Source organism: Artemia sp. Qi Xiang Cuo, chromosome 19 (assembly GCF_049724085.1).
Source record: "Artemia sp. Qi Xiang Cuo chromosome 19, ASM4972408v1, whole genome shotgun sequence".
In the NCBI taxonomy this organism is placed as follows: Eukaryota; Metazoa; Arthropoda; class Branchiopoda; order Anostraca; family Artemiidae; genus Artemia; species Artemia sp. Qi Xiang Cuo.
Window position 1 is genome coordinate 46,886,443 of NC_142812.1, and position 20,251 is coordinate 46,906,693.

General features: G+C 33.3%; 1 protein-coding gene across 1 annotated transcript; it reads left to right on the forward strand.

The window, feature by feature from the left end:
- The first annotated feature begins 6,624 nt into the window (after positions 1 to 6,624).
- LOC148940924 (protein obstructor-E-like) lies at positions 6,625 to 19,438 on the forward strand. Its single transcript, XM_089105112.1, has 4 exons — positions 6,625 to 6,646; positions 10,526 to 10,735; positions 15,907 to 16,120; positions 19,343 to 19,438. The coding sequence occupies exons 1-4, from the start codon at positions 6,625 to 6,627 to the stop codon at positions 19,347 to 19,349; spliced, it is 453 nt and encodes a 150-aa protein (XP_088961238.1). The 3' UTR covers positions 19,350 to 19,438.
- The last annotated feature ends 813 nt before the right edge of the window (positions 19,439 to 20,251 follow it).

Here is a 20,251-nt window from a genome sequence, read left to right on the forward strand (position 1 = left end):
CTTAATGTCCCTCCTAAACCCATTTTACAAGTTGAAGTACTTATCTTTTTCACCCTCAAATATACTTTACAGCTTTTAGGATACCTCAATAACAAGAAATACTTTTTAAAGACCATTTCAGAGCAAGTTACTTTATTAATGTACCTACTAAACTCAATTTCCATCATGAAGTAATGATCAATTTATCACACAACTATAATTTTATTCATTAAGGATACATAAACTCCAATATTATATTACATTTTCACATTACTTTGCTAGTTATATACCTTTAGTCCCCTCCTACACCCATTTTCCAGCATTCAGTACTTATATTTATCTCCCACCATGAACCTTAAAAGCTTTTAGAATATCTTAAAACCAAGAAGTACTTTTCAAAGACCATTTCAGAGCAAGTTACTTTCTTAATGCCCCTTCTAAACCCATTTTTTCAGTTGAAGTACTTATCTTTTTCAACCCAAACCTTACTTTACAGCTTTTAGGACACCTCAAAACCAAGATATACTTTTTAAAGACCAATTCAGAGCAAGTTACTTTCTTAATGTCCCTCCTAAACCCATTTTTCAAGTTGAAGTACTTATGTTTTTCACCAAAAACTATACTTTACAGGTTTTAGGATACCTGAACACCAAAAAATACTTTTTCAAGACCATTTCAGAGCACGATACTTTCTTTATGCACCTACTACCAGAATTTTCCACGGTGAAGTCAGACTCTGTGTAACCCACTACAATACTTTAAATATGTTTGGATACCACAACACCCAGAAATACTAGTCAAAGACCATTTCAGAGAACGATCCTTTCTTATTGTTCCTACAACAAACATAATCGAACATGAATAACTTCTAAATTAAAAACACAAAAATGATGTAAAGATGTTTTGAGACGTCAACACCAATGAAATACTTTTCAAAGACCATTTCAGAGCACGTTACTGTCTTAATGTCCCTCCTAAACCCATTTTACAAGTTGAAGTACTTATCTTTTTCACCCAAAACTATACTTTACAGCTTTGGGGATACCTCAACACCAAGAAATGCTTTTCAAAGACCATTTCAGAGCAAGTTACTTTCTTAATGTTCCCTCCTAAACCCATTTTCCAACTTGAAGTACTTATCTTTTTCACCCACAACTATATTTTACAGCTTTTAGAATACCTCAACACCACGAAATACTTAGGTTAGGCTAGATTGGGTTAGGTTGGATTAGGTTAGGTTATATTACGTACTTTTCCCTTAGATTCGGCTAGGTGAAACTCCTGCAAAATTTAGTGTGAATGTTGAGCTTAGGATAATCTATATTAAGTTAGGCTTTGTGAGCCAACGAAAGTGTGGTGCCTGAGGATAACCTATCCTAACATCATTTAACCTAACCTAATTTAATATAGTCTATACTAACCTAACCTTTCACCTAACTTTTTGCCTGTCTTTCACCTAACCTAACCTAAGTGAAGCGTACGTAGGATAACCTAACCCAATCTAACCTAATATAATCTAGCCTAACCTAAGTATTTCTTGGTGTTGAGGTATCCTAAAAGCTGTAAAGTATAGTTGTGGGTGAAAGAGATAAGTACTTCAAGTTGGAAAATGGGTTTAGGAGGGACATTAAGAAAGTATCTTGCTCTGAAATGGTCTTTGAAAAGTATTTCTTGGTGTTGAGGTATCCACAAAGCTGTAAAGTATAGTTTTGGGTGAAAAATATAAGTACTTCCACTTGTAAAATGGCTTTAGGATGGGCATTAAGACAGTAGCTTGATTTGAAATGGTCTTTGAAAAGTATTTCTTGGTATTGAGGTATCTAAAAGCTTTAAAGTATATTTGTCGGTGAAATTATATAAACTTTAACTTGTACAATTGGCTTAAAAGGGACAATAAGAAAGCAACATGCACTAAAAATGAAATTGGAAATTAATTATGGGTGGTCTGCAATCCTATAATCTGTATATTCATGTGGCGTGTGTAATTCATATGACCTTCATGTTGTAAAATGGGTTTAGGAGGGACATTAAGAAAGTAACTTGCTCTGAAATGGTCTTTGAAAAGCATATCTTGGTGTTGAGGTATCCTAAAAGCTTTAAAGTATAGTTGTTTATGAAAAATATAAGTCCTTTAACAAGGGTTTTAGCAGGGATAATGAGAAATTAACTTGAACTTAATTAGCCTATGAAAAGTATTGCCTTGTGACTAGATATACAATAAGCTGTAAAGTAAAGATGAGGATGAAAAAGATAAGTAATTCAACTTTTAAAATTGGTTTAGGAGTGATATTAAGAAAGTAACTTGTTCAGAACAGGTCTTTGGAAAGTATTTCTTGGTGTTGAGGTATCCTAAAAGCTGTAAAGTATAGTTTTGGATGAAAAGATAAGTACTTCAAGCTGTACAATGGGTTTAGGAGGGAAATTAAGAAAATAACTTGCTCTGAAATGGTCTTTGGAAAGTATTTCTTGCTGTTGAGGTATCCTAAAAGCTGTAAAGTATAGTTTTGGGTGAAAAAGATAAGTACTTAAACTTGTATAATGAGTTTAGGAGGGAAATTAAGAATGCAATTTGCTCTTAAATGGTATTTGATAAGTATTTATTTGTTGTGATGTACCCTCACTGATGTTAATTTTATATGGTTTATTATTTGAATAGAAAGAAAACGATGAAATTTGTTTTATTAGGGACAATAAGAAAATAACTTTATCTGAAATGTTACATGGACTGGTTTTATGGGAGGTGTGTTATGCAAAAAGCTGTAAAGTATAGTTTTTGATGAAAAAAATAAGTACTTCAAGTTGGAAAATCGGTTTAGGAAGGTGGATTAAGAAAGTTGCTTACGCTGAAATGGTCTATGAAAAGTATTTCTTGGTTATGAGGTATCCTAAAACCTGTAAAGTATAGGAGTTGTTGAAAAAGATAATTACTTCAAGATGTAAAATGGGTTTAGGAGGTACATTAAGAAAGGAACGTGCTCTGAAATGGTCTTAGTAAAGTATTTCTGGGTGTGGGGGTATCATAAAAGCTGTAAATTATAGTTTTGGGTGAAAAGATAAGTACTTCAACTTGTAAAATGTGTTTAGGAGGGACATTAAGAAAGTAACTTGCTCTGAAATGGTCTTTGAAAAGTATTTCTTGGTGTTGAGGTATCCTAAAATCTGTAAAGTATAGTTTTGGATGAAAAAGATAAGTAATTCAACATGGGTTTAGGAGGGACATTAAGAAAGTAACTTGCTCTGAAATGGTCTTTGAAAAGTATTTCTTTGTGTTGAGGTATCCTAAGAACTGTAAAGTAAAGTTTTGGGTGAAAAAGATAAGTACTTGTAAAATGGGTTTAGGAGGGACATTAAGAAAGTAACTTGCTCTGAAATGGTCTTTGAAAAGTATTTCTTGGTGTTGAGGTATCCAAAAAGGTGTAACGTATAGTTTTGCTAGAAATATAAAACTAATACAACTTGTAAAATGGGTTTAGGAGGGACATTAAGAAAGTAACTTGCTCTGAAATGGTCTTTGAAAAGTATTTTTTGGTGTCGAGGTATCCTAAAAAGCTGTAAAGTTTATTTTTGGGTGAAAAAGATTATTAATTGTAAAACGGGTTAGGAGTGACATTAAGAATGGAACTTACAATTAAAAGGTCTTTGGAAAGTTATTCTTTGTGTTGTTTTATACTAAATGATTTAATATGGATAGTTTTGATAAATTGAAAACACCAAATACTTGTAATTTTGGTTTAGTTGGGACATTAAGAAATTATATTTATCTTAAATTTTCTATTAACTGTATTTCTTTTTTTTTAGGTATCCTAAAATCTTTATATTATTGTTTTTAATGAAAATGATAATTGCTTTAACATGGGTTTAGGAGGTACATTAAGAAAGGAGCCGGTTCTGAAAATGTCTTCGGAAAGTGTTTCTTCGTATTGTGGCATCCTAAAAGCTCTAAACTTTAGTGTTTGGTGAAAGAGATCAGTACTCGTAAAATGGGTTAGGAGGCACATTAAGAAAGTAACTTGCTCTGAAATGGTCTTTGAAAAGTATTTCTTGGGGTTGAGGTATCCTAAAAGCTGTAAAGTATAGCTTTTGGGTGAAAAAGATAAGTACTTCAACTTGTAAAATGGGTTTAGGAGGGCCATTAAGAAAGTAACTTGCTCTGAAATGGTCTTTGAAAAGTATTTCTTGGTGTTGAGGTATCCATTACAGCTGTAAAGTATAGTTTTGTGTGATAAAGATAAGTACTTGTAAAACGGGTTTAGTAGTGACATTAAGAAAGTAACTTGCTCTGAAATGTTCTTTGAAAAGTATTTCTTGGTGTTGATTTATCCTAAAAGATTCAATTTATATTTGTTGGTGAAAAATATAAGTACTTCAACTTTTATTTTTGTTTTTGGAGTTAAACTAAGAATGTGACGTTCTATTAAAATTTATTTTGAAAGTATTGCTTTGTGTTGAGGTATCTAAAAAGCTGTATATAATTGTTGTTTAGGAAAAATATAAGTAATTTGACTTGGAAAACAAGTTTTGGAGGGATATTCTGCAAATAAATTACTCCGAAATGGTCTTTGAAAAGTATTTCTGGGTGTTGAGGTATCCTAAATGCTGTAAAGTATAGTTGTGGGTGAAAAATATAAGTAATTCAATATGGGTTTAGGAGGGACATTAAGAAATGAACTTGCTCTGACATTGTGTTAGAAAAGTATTTCTTTGTGTTGATGTATCCTAAATTCAGTAAAGTATATTTTTGGGTGAAGAAGAAGTGTATTTCAACTTTTAAAATGGGCTTAGGAGGGACAGTAAGAAGGTAATGTTCTCTTAAAAGGTCTTTGGAAAGCATTTCTTGGTGTTGAGATATCCTAAAAGCAGAAAAGTAAAGTTTTGAGTGAAAAAGATCAGTAATTTAACTTGTAATCTGGGCTTAGGTGGAATCCTAAGAAAACAACTATAACTGAAAAGTTCTTTGTAAAGTATTTCTCGGTGTCGAGGTATCCTAAAAGCTGTAAACTAAAGTTGTTGGTGAAAAATATAAGTACCTCAAATTGTAAAATGGGTTTAGGAGTGACATTAAGAAAGTAACTTGCTCTGAAATGGTATTTGAAAAGCATTTCTTGGTTTTGAGGTATCCTAAAATCTGTGAAGTGTAGTTTTGTGTGAAAAAGGTAACTACTTCTACTTGTAAAATGTGTTTAGGTGGGAAATTTAGAAAGTAATTTGCTCTGCTATGGTCTTTGAAAAGTATATCTTGGTTTTGAGGTATGCTAAAAGCTGTAAAGTATAGTTTTAGCTGAAAAAGATAAGTACTTCAAGTTATAAAATGGCTTTAGGAGTGACATTAAGAAAGTAACTTGCTCTTAAATGGTCTTTTGAAAGTATTTCTTGGTGTTGAGGTATCCTAAAAGCTTCAAAGTATAGTTTTGGGTGAAAAAGATAAGTACTTCAACTTGTAAAATGGGTTTAGGTGGTACATTAAGAAAGTAACTTGCTCTGAAATTTAATTATAACTTTATGTCTTGGTTTTTAGTTGTACAAAATCTGCAAAGTATAGTTGGGGATGAAAAAAATAAGTACTTTAAGTTTTAAAATGTGTTTAGTAGGAACATTAAGAAAGTAACTTACTCTGAAATGGTCTTTGAAAAGTATTTTTTGGTGTTGAGGTATCCTAAAAGCTGTAAAGTATAGCTGTGGGTGAAAAAGATAAGTACTTCAGCTTGTAAAATGGGTTTAGGAGGGACATTAAGAAAGTAACTTGCTCTGAAATGGTCTTTGAAAAGTATTTCTTGGTGTTGAGGTATCCTAAAAGCTGTAGAATAAAGCTGTGGTTGAATAATATAAGTAATTCAGGCTTGAAATTTGGTTTAGAAGGGACACTATGAATTAAAATTTTAAAGATTTTTTAATTTAAATTTATTTGTTGTTATTTTGGTATTCCCAAAGATGAATGTTAAGGTTGTTAGTATAAATAATATGTAATTCAACTTTGCCAATGTGTTTAGGAGGGACCTTATGACAGTAACTTGCTCTGGTAAGGTATTTGAAAATTGTTTCTTGGCTGTTAGGTCTTTTATAATCATTATATTGTTGTTTTGGGGGAAATGTATAAGTTAAACAAATTAAAATAGAGTTGCGGAAGAAACACTTATGTGGTAATACGAACTTACATGGACATTGAAAATCATTTCTGGTACTTTAGGTATCCTGTATTAAGTATATAAAATGTTTTAATGAAAAGATCGGACATACACCTATTAAAATTTGTTTATAAGTAATATTTATAGAGTTTCGATCACATTATTTTTCAATGTTTATTTTTTCTTTGTTTTTTTTTTTCATAATTTATTTATATCATAGTTTTGGGTGAAAAAGACGAGTACAGATACATATAAATTGGGTTTATTTGGTACGATAAAAAAGTAACTTGCACTGAAATGGTCTTTGAAAAGTATTTCTTGGTGTTCAGGTAACCCAAAAGCTGTAAAGTATAGTTTTGGGTGAAAAATACGAGTACTTCAACTTGTAAAATGGGTTTAGGAGGGACATTAAGAAATTAACTTGCTCTGAAATGGTCTTTGAAAATTATTTCTTGGTGTTTAGGTATCCTAAAAGCTGTAAATTATAGTTTTGGGTGAAAAAGATAAGTACTTCAACTTGTAAATGGGTTTAGGAGGGACGTTAAGTAAGTGACTTACTCTTATATGGTGTTTGGAAAGTATTTCTCGGTGTTGAGGTATCATAAAAGCTTCAAAGTATATTTGTTTGTGAAAAATATAGTTACTACATCATGGAAATTTTGTTGATGATTAAATTTAATTAAGTTACGTTCAATTTAATGTACATTTTTATTTTTATCATGGTTTTTTTTTATAAAATGAGATTAGATTTAATTTGGGTTGTTTTAATTAACATTACTTCAACTTGGACATAGATTAGATGAGGGGACTAAAATAAATTGACTTGCTATTAACTGGTCTATGTAAATTTTTTATAGGTGTTGAGGTATACTCTATCATGTATATTATCTATTTTTGTTTAAAAGTAAAGTACTAAAACGATGGATTTGTGTTTTTTAATGACATTAAGAAAATGAATAGCTCTGAAATGGTCTTTGGAAAGTATTTCTTGGTGTTGAGGTATCCTAAAAGCTGTAAAGTATAGTTTTGGGTGAAAAAGATAAGTACTTCAACTTGTAAAATGGGTTTAGGAGGGACATTATGAAAGGAACTTGTTCTAAAAAGATATAATGAAGTGCACAAAAAGTATTAACAAAATGGGGAGGGGACTCTTTGGGGGCCCGGGGAGGGCCTTTGGGGGTCTGGGGGGCCCTTGAGGGCCGGGTAGTCCTTTGGGAGCCCGGTGGACCTTTGGGGACTGGGGGAGGGCCTTTGGGGGCCCAGGGAGGGCTTTGGGGGTCTGGGGGGCCCTTGAGGGCGGGGTGGTCCTTGGGGACCCCGGGGGACCTTTGGGTACCCGGAGACGACCTTGGGGGGCCCGGAGAGGTTTATATGGGGTCTGGGGGGCCCTTGAGGGCCGGGTGGTCCTTTGGGAGCCCGGTGGACCTTTGGGGACCGGGGACGGCCTTTGGGGTTGGGGTAGAGGATCTCACAACACTGTTCAAATACAACTTGTGTATTATAACGACCATAGAGTTTCACCCTCAAATCATCTTTTAAAATCATCTTTTAAAATGTCTCTAACTGTTTCGCCGAAATAATTCCCTAAAATGTCTAAAACGGTTTCGCTCAAATAACCCCTAAACGTAATTTCAGCGTGTTCCTATTGTTTTTCGTATCTCTACGCTATCACACTTGAAATTACTAAGAAACCTGATTCCCGGGTTAATCTATTCTTCTTTCAGATTTTTCTTGGAGAATTGTTTCCTTGGCAATGTTTTATTAATATCTTTTGGAGTTCGACCAGTAGAATTGTTTCCGGGGCAAAGACATTAATGACTTGGATCTATTCCTGGAGAATTGTTTCTAGGCGAAGTTTTAGAATTGTGTCCGGGGCAAAGTATTAATGACTTGGATCTATTCCTGGAGAATTGTTTCTAGGCAAAGTTTTAATGTCTGACAGATGATGTCATTGGTTGATTGATCTGTCAAGAAAGGGGAATTAATTTGTTGTTTTTAAGAGGAATTGTTGATTCACGAAAGGGGAATTGAGGTCAACAGCACAGGTGTTCCAAATTCCCAATCGATTACGCAATAAAGTTCTGGAAAACTGTCATCATTAGACTAAATTGTGACTGATAACACAGGTGTTCTCCCTAGGGACTCTATGTCCATATTTGGTGTACTGACAGAGTTAGACTAAATTGTAGATGGCAGCAGGGGTGGGTATCACGATTCATTAAGGCCTTTCTACTCACATAGTTTGAAGAAGGGCCTAAGCGTTCAGCTTTTGCAATGGTCATGTCTTAGCAGCGCAAAAACTTGGATTTTCCTATATTTTAAAATTTTAACCTTGGAAACTGTTGAAATAAGATTTTGCTATATAAATCTTTTCGCCATTACAAACCATTGATTGGCTTCGTAAACAATCTACTTTCTTATACTTCCTCTACTATAAGATATAATTATTTATTCGGGTAAATTCCAGAAAAAGTGCGCTTTTACGGAGCTTATAGAAATTTCCACGTGCCTCAAAACTAAACGAATTTGTGAAAATTTTCCTGAAGATTATTTTTGGCTTCCACAAGAGTTTTCCAATTACAATATATGAAAAATGTTAGACTGTTAGAGACATCAGCCAATGTTAATTTAAGCAACATTCCTGTGTTTTTTCTTAGCGGGAAGAATGTTTGTACTTAGGCGGCGTAGCAAAGCTACTGACATTCTGATTCTCCAGCTTTTTTCGGAAGGGCTATGTGTGGCTGGGGGGGGGGGAGATTCTCTGACGTTTCCTGTGTTTTACCCCCAAATTTCTTCAGGCACATATTTGGAGCTGGATCGACTCTGAAAGAGTCACATCGCTGACCACCGTCCTAAACCAAATAATCAGCGAGGCGAGGACTTGGATCACCTGCCCCGAAGGAAATAAGACTGCAAGTTTTAACAGCGGTGGCCACTCGGGTAGGACAGCAGTGGTGGTGTGCAGCCACTCAGCCTCTGAATAAGTCTAGTTATTACATATATTGCCTTTTTCCAGGTTGTAAGTTGTAGCAACTTAGGTACGCAAGTTGTAGTTTAGAACGTAACGTGAGTCGTAGTAACCGAAGTAGATTGTAGTATTTAATTCACTTAAAGTTGGCATTCACTGGGAACGGTTGTTAAGCAACTATGGACATTTTAGGCCTATAATCTCTATAAGCTTCAATTGCATTTATCAAAAGTGTAAAACCAATTAAAGAGCTCGGCTGGCTCATCTGGCAGAGCACCAGACTTCCAATCTGCAGGCCACGAGTTCAAGTCTGATTCAATTCTATAATACATTAAATATGGTGAAATGAATTACTATTTGGAGATAAGATGCAGTTGTGAAAAAAACATTGATATTACAGTATTTTACTCGCGCACACAGAAAAAGAATATTTTTTTAAAGGGGTGGTGGGTTCAGAAGCGGATCAAGGATTTTTTTGGGGAGGGGATGCAAAATATGTTGATCCGAAAAAACATTTTAGGGGGGAGGGCGCAAAATAGGTTGATCCGATAAATTTGCGTTAGGAGCAAGTTTAATTAGCGCAAACTTCAGTTAATTAAATAAATTACACTACTTTAGACTACGCTAGGGGGGCGCCCCCCCCCCCTTTGGATCCACCCCGGGGGGGGGTTTCTTTGCTCTTGCGAAATGAATATTGATAAAGTTGTAATTTAGAAAGTCTACCCCACTGTGTCTCCCATCTGTGGTATTAGTCTGAAACAGTCAGTGACAAGTCTTTGAAGAGGGAAGCAAGTCTATTTAACTGTCGTTTTAGTGTGAGAGGTGTAAAATAATCTTCCTGAACAATAAAAAGCGTATATAACCAATTTTGTACATGATTCTCATTTAAATCTAAATTATACAACATTTCTCAATGTCATTTTAAGCATAGATGGAATCTCCTAATGCAAGGTCTGAACTATACCCATTGAGTAAATGTGGAGAGATCATTAAGCTTTGATTTACGCTTCAGCAAAGAACATGCTAAATAAACACCTGTTATTTAGCTATTTGTAATACGCTATTCTATCTGTCTTTATAACAAACCCTGTTTTTAATCAGCTAAGATCTAGGAAAACATGAGATCAAGGCCGTACTCAGGATTTTGGTTTGGGGGAGTATTTTTGTTAAGGAGGGCATTTTTGTTTACAATACTTTACAAAACGTATCAAAAATTTGTTTACACACATTTTGTTACCTTTTTATGGGTCGTACATTTTTTTGTGAAGAGGGAAGGGCAAACCCAGTACCCCACCCGCTGGATACGGCCTTGAATAAGATAAATCCTTTCGTTTGATTGCAACTATATTAAACTGTAAGATACATCCTTTCGTTTGAGTGCAACCAGGGGTGGACATTACTACAAAGTTTAATTTAAATAAGTGTATATTTAATACAATTTGTTTTCTTCTTTTAGTAGAGAAAGCAGATAGATCAGAATCCGCATACTGTCCTTATCTATTTGGTATATTTCCAATATCTAGTGACTGTGAGACGGGGTACTATCGCTGTGCTTATGGAGAAGCAGAAATAGCAGAATGCGAAAAAGGCCTTGCATACGATGAGAGAATTCATGCTTGTAATTGGCCTGACTTATTGATTGATGAAAATGGGTGTGACCCGGAAAGTAAGTAATTTTTAGATAAAAAAAAATGAGGAAAATTTAAGGTGGAATACTTAAACAAGGACACAAGGACACTTAAACAAGGACTCTAAAACCTGGAGACACAAAATATTGTCGACTACATTCAATTGAGCATCTCAAATTAAAGTTGAATGAAATTATTATTTTTTTTCTATAATTTTATGGGAGCAGAAATGGATCCATTCTTAGCTTTATAAAGTGTTCTGTAAAAACGAAGATTTTAGTTATATTTTGTGAAACTGATATTTTGTATTTTATATGTAAGATCATTTCATTTAGCCTAAATATATGTATGTATATTGTACGATCGTAATGAGGACAGAGGTATTAATTCACAAAATTTCGGGAGAGAGGGGGGATATACTATTCTTAATTTTTTTTTTATGAAGATACGGAAATAAGTATTTTCAAAACTTATGGAGATTCTAAAGTTAATTTTGATTTTTTTTTCAATAAAAGAACCAGATTTTTTCAAAATAAAAGAGTGCATTTACCCCCTGCCCCGTCTTGGCGTCCCTGAATGAGGAATTTTAATATAAGTATAAAAGATAGCAACGGCAGTATTTAATTAATGTTATAAACGTATAAATATATTAGGTCGTTTTATGCTTATGTCAAACAGTTATTGGTAACAAACTGTAAGTAAGTAGCGACTCGGCTCAACAGTAACCGAAACTCTAAAAACGGAATTTTAATGTCAATAGATACATCAAAAGAATCAGCTTATTATGCTTATTTCAAATATATAAGATTCATCAAGTTTAATGTTACCATTCAAAAGTTACGAGCTTGAAAAATTTTAACTGATTTTTTAAATTGGGGGGGGGAGAAACACAGGGGTCGTTCAATTAGAATTGGAAGCTTTTTTAAAAGTGCTAACTGCTTTAGCGTAAAGTGCAAGGTATTGAGGAGGGGACAACTCTTGATACACGGAATAAATGGGCCAAAATTAATATACAAATTTTGTCTTAATATTTCATGTACGGTGGGCCAAATTCGAACCTGCATTAGTTGAAAAACATTCAGAAATTGAATAAAAAAAAGTTAGAACTGAAAGTAAGGAGCGTCATTAAAACTTAAAACCAACAGAAATTGTTCCGTATATGAAAGGGGCATTCCCCTCCTCAACGCCTTTCTTTTCTCGCTAAAGTTTGACTCTTTCTCACGACTCTACTTTAAAACATTAAAAAACTTTAGCGTAAAGAGCGAGGCATTGAGGAGGGGAGAGCCCCTTTCATATACGGGATAATTTCTATTCGTTTTAAGTTTTAATGTCGCTCCTTACTTTCAGTTTAAAAAGCTTGTTTTTTGTATATTTGATATATATAAAAAAATTGCGGAACAAGCTTTTAAGTTCTCAGAAAAAACCGCAGCTTGAGAAAGTATATCAATCAACCAGTGCTTTATAACTGGAAAAAGGCGTCAATTTACGAAAATTTAGGAAGGTGACGAAATCTGTTTTCGAAAATCTAAAGGGTTATTCTGTTGTTTTAAAATAAAAAAAAAAATGAAACGTGTTTTCACTTAAAATACCAGAAAATAAATTTTTCTAAATCCAAAGATGGAAAAAAAGTCTGGGAGGATTACCCCCTCTACAGTTGACACCCCTGGAATGGAACTGTTTGAACGATAGCTTCGTTAGTGCATTATTTCATAAGGGACTCTCCCAAAGACTGTACAATGAGTGGGTTGGTGCCTTCAAGTATGGGCCAATCCGCTAAATATGTATTCAAGTTTACAAACCATTTTGCATTCAAGAAGCGTCGTACAGTCAATAGAACGTATTAACGTTGTTGATCAGAGGTTCATGTTGTGAGAACATGTTCTGAACTTCTATCTATTTTAATTTTGAAAGTTATGCGTTGGATATTAACTCTGACTGGTCAATTTCAAATTTTTTGCTTAAAAGTTGAACATTGTTCAATTCAAGAAATCACGAGCAGGATGCATAATTGAGACTGTAATCGTGGGTGATTTTGATTTTATCGACTGATCATGATTGTATCGATCTATTATATCGATATTATCGACATAATGTCGATTCATTTTGTCAAAGTATGCGACTATAATGTGGCAGTGACGTAACTCGTTTTTGATATTGACTGAACAGAGAAGAGTAATATAGGAGTTTTTTTTTTCCAATAGAAAAATAATATATGTCCTGTTGAAAACTCAAATGTGACCTAGACTTGTTAAAATTAAAGCCTTTAGCTATTTCCACGTTCAGACAGCACGAGGATATAATTTTGGCGCTGTTACTTTTCTTCTTTTTAGGTAAGACTAATTTTATCAAGCGGAAGTGGTCTGTAATTTGGCTCATGAAAAAACAATGGGCGTGGAAACCGGGGCCTTAAGAAAGAAGTTTTTTTGCTAAAACAATTAATCAATGAAATTTGATCGACACTCGTCCTTACCTTATTAAATTAAGTTATGTTGTTGTCAGGGCCGTATTCATGATTTTTTTGGGCGGAGATTTACAGAAAAAAGCTTTAAAAAGTACATCAAAAATTGGTTTACATTCATTTTTTTTACGTATTGACGAGCCGGACAAACTTTTTTTTTGGGGGGGGTTAACACCCCCTAAATGGATACGGCCTTGTTTATTGCGTTGTAAATCGAAGCTACTGTTTTTTTTTTCATCTTTTTATAATACTGGCTTAGCCATTCTCAAAAAGAAGTCGCCTACCAAGACTCTCTATAGAGCTCTAACTTATTGTAATACAGAAAGATATAAAACTCGTTTTATTCCGTCACTTATTTCCACATAATATGCACTTTACTGAAAAACTACAAAATGAATATGCGTTTTCAGTTTAATAAACATATGCTCATATTTGTTCTTTAAACTCTTAATAATTTTAATTTATTAAACTTCTAAAATAGAAAACATTTAATTTTTTTCAGTAAAGCACAAATTATGTTCTAGCCTTGAGAAGACATAGGGGTTGTGAGCCCTAATCATGCCAATTTCTGCTCGTTTTGAGTCTGACTCGGTTATTTATTGCAGTTTATATTCGTTTTGGGTTTTATTATTTATTGATGCTGATTCGTGGTAGTTGTTATAGTTTGTACAATATTTGGTTATATTTTTGCTCATTTTTGGTTTAATAGAGTTCTTTACTTTTCCTTGAAAAACTTATTTTGTGGAAAAAGTTTTTTTCATTAATTTCTGTTCGTTTTGTATTGACGTAGTCTTTTTCTTAGAAATAGAATTGGAAAGATAATTGCCTCCAATCACTTTTTACTCCTAAAAAGGGCACTGGAGCTTTTAATTTCCAATCAAATAAGCTCTTTTAAAATATCAATGATATTATTAGTTATAATAGAGCAGCGCTACCTATGATATTCTTTATATGTGCTTTTAATACCGACATGGATATACTTTTTTTGTTTAATTGAAACTCCCCTAAACGTTCCCTAAGAGTTTAAACCTATTTCCCTTAGTGTCATTAGTTACAGTAACCATAGGAGTAGTATTAAAAGTACATACATAGTGTCTTCTGGCTAGTTCAAAATCTACCACAACTTACCCTGAAAGGTCTAACTTAATAATGCACGCCGTTATTGTGATATTGCTTTGTCATCCTATTGACAGTTTACATGATCATAATTTTTTTTTGATTTTGTTCATCATCTGCCTAAATATTCCTTGAAAGCTTCACCTTAACAGCCTTAGCTTTTTAGAATCGGTAGTCGTATTAGTATTAGTAGCAGTATTCACATATCACCTTTTTTTCTTTTTTTTCATATCTCCTTCGACACCCGATGTTCCAACTTAATACACAAATCAATTCTTAAGATGCGCTCTTTTGACAATCTAAATGTACATAATGTCTTTTGTTTGTTCGAATTTGCCATTAATATTCTTTCAAATTTTACCTGTATAGACTTAGCCTTGATATTACTAGCATTACAGTACTTGAGGTGGGAGCAGGAGAAGTAGCTGCAGTGCTAGTGTTGTATTAGTAGCAGTAGTTGCAGAAGTGTAAATAGCGGTAGTAGCATGCATGTCATGCCTTTTGATCAGTTGAACATCCATTTCATGATACTTGATTTCTTCTATATGTTCTTTCTTTACATTTATTTTAAAATAACTTATATAGGTATAACTAATATTTTCTGATTTTTTATAATTAATGTTATGTTTGTGCTGAATGACGCTAGGTGCTATCTTTACTATTGGAAACAAAATTTGAATATTTTTTTATCAGGTTCCCTTAGTAGTTCACAGCTTCTTTAGAAAGGTGGAAATAAGAGCATCTAAATCAAGGAGTGGTCTTATTGATAAACTTTCAGAATTTTTCTGAAGTTTCAGTTTAAATTATAAGTATTTTTCAGTATTTTTAAATTAAATTAACTTCTTTTCGTCTTAACTTCGACTTATTATGTGAACGTTTAAGAGTGTTTCAGGTTTTAATATCCCTCTGTAATATCACTTGATGCACCTTTTTATGCTCTTTCAAATTTACTAATGACTAGCATCGCGTATTTTATTTTGAGCCCTTAAAGGGACCCTTATAGTCACAACTAAGTGGCTCTGTAATTTTTTTTAAGCAGTAGAACCAAGACAAAAAACCTACCATTTTAATCTAAACCCAAGGCTGAGATGGCATTCCACAGTCATATATTCAACAGGCAGTAATTTATTACAATAAAATCCGATAAAGTTAATAATCTTTAAATCTTATAATTCCACCATTTTATTATATGTTTTATTTTTATCAGCAGCTCTTCTGATCGCTATTTCAGTTCTATCACAAAATTTAACTTTTCCGAATACTTAGAAAAACGTTCAATAGATTGTGGAAATTATAAAATCGAGTAATTGTTAAATTTATCAGGTTTGATAGGGATAAGTCCGTTGATGTGGCGTGTTTGACTATGAAACATTTACTTACCATTGAATTTATAATCAAGTGGAAAGTTTTTAACCTATTTCTACAAGCAAAAAAAGAGCAAGGTGTCACTTTAAGGGTCTCTTTAAGGACTCAAAACGGAGTTTGGGCCAGTAATCATTATTAGATTTTGAAAAAGCATAAAAAGGCGCATCCAGTGGTTTTTTTATCTTCCACCTAGCATAGCTACCTCAGAAACTCAAACTATACCTTCCTTTCTAGCTACTAAATTCTTAAAAAGTTATCCTTCTTTTTCAGGAGTTGTTGGGTTTACTTGCCCAGACCCCGACAGTTTACCAAAAGGATCGTTGGTTCAAACTTTTTTACCCTACCCAAGGTATGCTGTTCCAGGTGATTGTAAAAGGCTGATTACATGTGTTAACGGTTATCCAAGGTTATTAACCTGTGGAGAGTATGAAGCATTTAACGAGTATTCTCTGTCCTGTGATAGTATTGATAACGTACCAAACTGGTAAGTATACGCTACACTTACATCATGCACTTACAGTCATAAGAAATATGGTTATTTCTATGGATGTTTAGATAGTCTGGGGTGTAAAGATAGGTTTGAAAGTTAAAAAACCGAAAAATATTTATGAAGAATAAAAAACGAGGATACTTCTAGCAAGTGAAAAAAGGAAAAATAAATGTGCAGATATTTCGGTCGAGACCTCCGCTCAACCACTCTTACTGGAGGAAAGTAAATCAAAAGTAAAAAATATACCGATAGAAAGTCTCCTAAGGGGGTTTTAAAGGGCAAAAAAAAGATAGGTTTATATATGTTCCAATATGTAAAAGTTAACGTTAAGAATGCGGCATTGGACTTTACTGTCCCTACTGCCGGCACTGATCTCAGTTTCATAGCCCTTCAGCCAGGAGGTGCAATGGGGAGCAGTCATCCAGTGCTTTCGAAAACTCTTCCTGTTTACTTTCTCCAGACTTCTTTAGGTACCCATTTAGAACTGGGTCGACTCTGGCTGAGCTTAAAGAGTCACCCCACTAACCCCAGTTCCAAACCAAATAACCAGCGCCACCAGGACTCGAGCCGCTGTCCTCATGGACAAAGGATTTCAAGTTTAGCATGTTAACCACTCGATTAGTACGTACTGTTATGTGTACATCCCATTAAATTACTTCATTTCTTAAGGGCAACAATAAAAACAAACCAAACCTAAAAAAACAAACACTAAATTAAAAGAGGTCCTTTCCAAGCAACGATGAAAGGGCGTATCTGTCCTTCCATTTTTCACCGTATCGAATTTTTCTGGCTTCACAGTATTTCTTTTATTTGGCATGCCTAGCAAAGGTAAACAATTAATCACAAGGATTTCAATACGTACTTTTGAACAAAATTCGTAATTGCAATTGGCTTTTGACGGACAAAAATTACAAAAATCAACTGCAATAATCAATTTCAACACTGGGTATGTCACTTAAAATAGGAATAAGTGAGGACGAAGAGGTAATGTTAGCCAAGGAAAACATTTACTTTTTCACCTATTTAGGCTGCTTTGCTCGTAAAGATGGTGGATGCGATGAAGTTTACATGTAAATATGTTTTTTAATGATTATAGTAGTTTGTTTTTATTATAGTTTATTTCTATATACGATTATAGTATCTTTGTATATTATAGTATAGTATATTTTATTATAGTATATAGAATTTTTTGGTTAAAGTATATATTGAAGATTACATGTAAATATATCTTGTAACGATTATAGTATATTTTTTATTGATTATAGTGATGTATATCTACCATATATACAAGAAGTTTTTGCGGATGTTCTCCTATTTTGATTCCTACTATGCTGTTGTCTTGGCTGCTTACCCCTTTATATCGATCTTTCAAAGATCCTTAAATAAAATTACTAATTCCATTTTTTTTACCCAAGTTGAGTTTTTGCCAGTTTTTTTACCTAAGATTTTTACCCAGTTTTTTCTTTCTTAAGTAGCAATCGATCAGTCACTCGTTCTTTTAATACTAAGGAATCTACATTACAAGCCCCGAACGGTTGTTTCACTGTAAAATCATGGATGTTAAGAGCCTTCACATGAAAAAAAAATTCAGTGACAGAGAAAGCAGAGAAAATCTTGTCAAAGTTCTTTAAGAAAATAAATTGGCGAGGAATTTAAAATTAGGAAGATTCCTAAACAGATTTTTAAAGAAGAGGAACCAAGGCTAGTTTTCAAACAGTTAAACTTTTTGTCTGTTTTTTTTTTTTTTTTTTTTATGCCAGAATCTCCTATGATCCATATTTTCTGTCAATTGATATCTGTTGCTGGCAATCTTTTTCACATTAAGACATTTGTTGTCCGAATATTCCCCTTACGAATAAATTTAACAAGAAAGTAAGATGTTTTAATAAAAGTGAAGAGCGGGATTAAACTTAAAATAAGCACAAACTAGAAGAAACTAGCAGAAAATACAAAGGTTAAATCGAAAATTGTATGTAGCATTCCACTAAAAGTATTCGAAGAGAAAACAATCTTTGGTGGAAGCTTAAAAAGAATTTCATTTTGAGTTTTATATTAAAAAAAAAACTCTGCTCTACAATCTACAATCTTTTCCCCAGTAAAATACAAATGACTATCTCAGTTAATAAGAACTTTATCCATAAATGTTGCCAGACAAATGCAATTACTTTACTAAAAGGATAAAAACGAAGGGCCAAATCACAGTTGTTGCAACAAATTTCGGATAACAGGTTCAATATTTTTAACGATATTTCATGTATTTTAATTTATCGTCAGAGATGATGATCTCTATAATTAATATTAAAGCTTTGGATCCTCCTTAAAAATTATTGGCCCATGCTTGATTGAAATTAACAGAAAAAAGAATGTATGAGATCGAGCATGAAAGGTAGTGTGATATCCATGCAACCATGGATGTCCATTTTTCATACAACCAAATAAAAAAGGGACAATGTAATCTCTTAGGGCTGTAATCCCTAAACGATTACAATAAATCCTTATCCGGCAACTTTTCAACTGAAACATTATAGGCAATTAGGCGAATTACAACATTAATCACATGTACTGCACTGAAAACATAGCTTATTTAAAAACGCTTTAAGATGTGTCACATTTCACAATTGATGTCTCTTTTTGTTCTCTGTATATAATTTCACATATCTTTTTAACTTTAGAAACGATTGAATTTTTGTTTATATGTGATGTCACTTACTCTCATTAATCCTGCATTTTCGAAGGTTAGAAGGATAAGAAATCGGGGTTGTCGAATAAGTGATCTTGGAATGGCCAAACGCACTAAAGAAAAATTTTAAGCCATAAAAAACTAACAGTGGTAATCTCAATTTAGAACGATTACTTATGACATTTTTTCATTTAATGCTAATTTTTCAATTAGAATAATTGAATGTTAATAACTTTTTACTTGCTATTAAATGTCTTTTTTTTTAATACGAAATCTGTCTTATGTTGTCATGTAGCAATTGTGTGAATATCTCGCTTTAAACCTATAATCAAACATGCTATGATTCCCGCTGGATTAACTGTAGCTTTTATTTTAGTGATTAGCAAGTTTTTTATTCATATTCTCTACTTTCTCTACTAAATTCTCTACTTCCTCTATCTCAATTCTCTACTTTCAATTTAAAAGTAATGAACAGGCTGTCGTTGTTCTCTCTTCTTTATTAGATATTAATAATTCACCTTTATTATCTTTTTCAGCAAATGAAGAGTTTTTCAATCAATGGAGAGACTGCAATAAAGTTTATTTTTTTAAGTTGACTTTTTGTATGAAAAATTAAAATATCTAACATTGGACTTCATTGACAATTGCTGTGAAATTCAGTTCTGAAGACTGATTAGGCCGAGTAAGGCTAATCGTCCTATAAGTATTGAACTGTAATTGGTTTCATATCACTCTAGAGCGTCTTTAGCTAGCTTGACCTGCCTAGCTCGACCTCCATAGCTACACACAAGTCTGGCTGAGGGATTGCCATCCACGAATACGTAGAGGGAGCGAGAACAAGGATTTATTTTTTTCCAATTTTCGGTAATGAAAATAAAAGAAAAATAATTTTTCAGTATCTGGGGGGGGGATTTTTTTTCTTGTTAAATATTTAATGGAAATATCAATTAATCTATTTTACAGAATAAATGGGGAAGATTTCCCCCCCTGAATTTGTGCCGCTGGTCTGGACAGACATACATTTATTGGCCAAACCCCTTCATATATAAAATTTAGTGTTCGGTTGCACAGAGTGCATCCAAGTATCAGTAGTGGCAAAGACTACACTGTCTTTCCTTCGTAAAAAAATACAAGAAGTTAGTGAGGGATTTTCTGAAGATAATTAGTGAAATAAAAGCTAAGCAAATATTCCGCCTATATATTTATTTCGAGCATCAAGCTCTTGAGTAAATTATTTTGAATCTAATATTTTAAATTCTGCCAATCAGTTAGCTACTTTCGTCGCTGTTTTCGCTGCATGGGCTTAAAAGTGTAATTGAATGTAGATCTGACTAGACTTATTAGTTTAATCAAGTGCCTGTTCACATATCCATGTTTAGCCATAGAAAGCTTGCTCTCTCAGTGTGTTACATCTTCCAGATATTCAACAGCTGAAAATGGTTTGC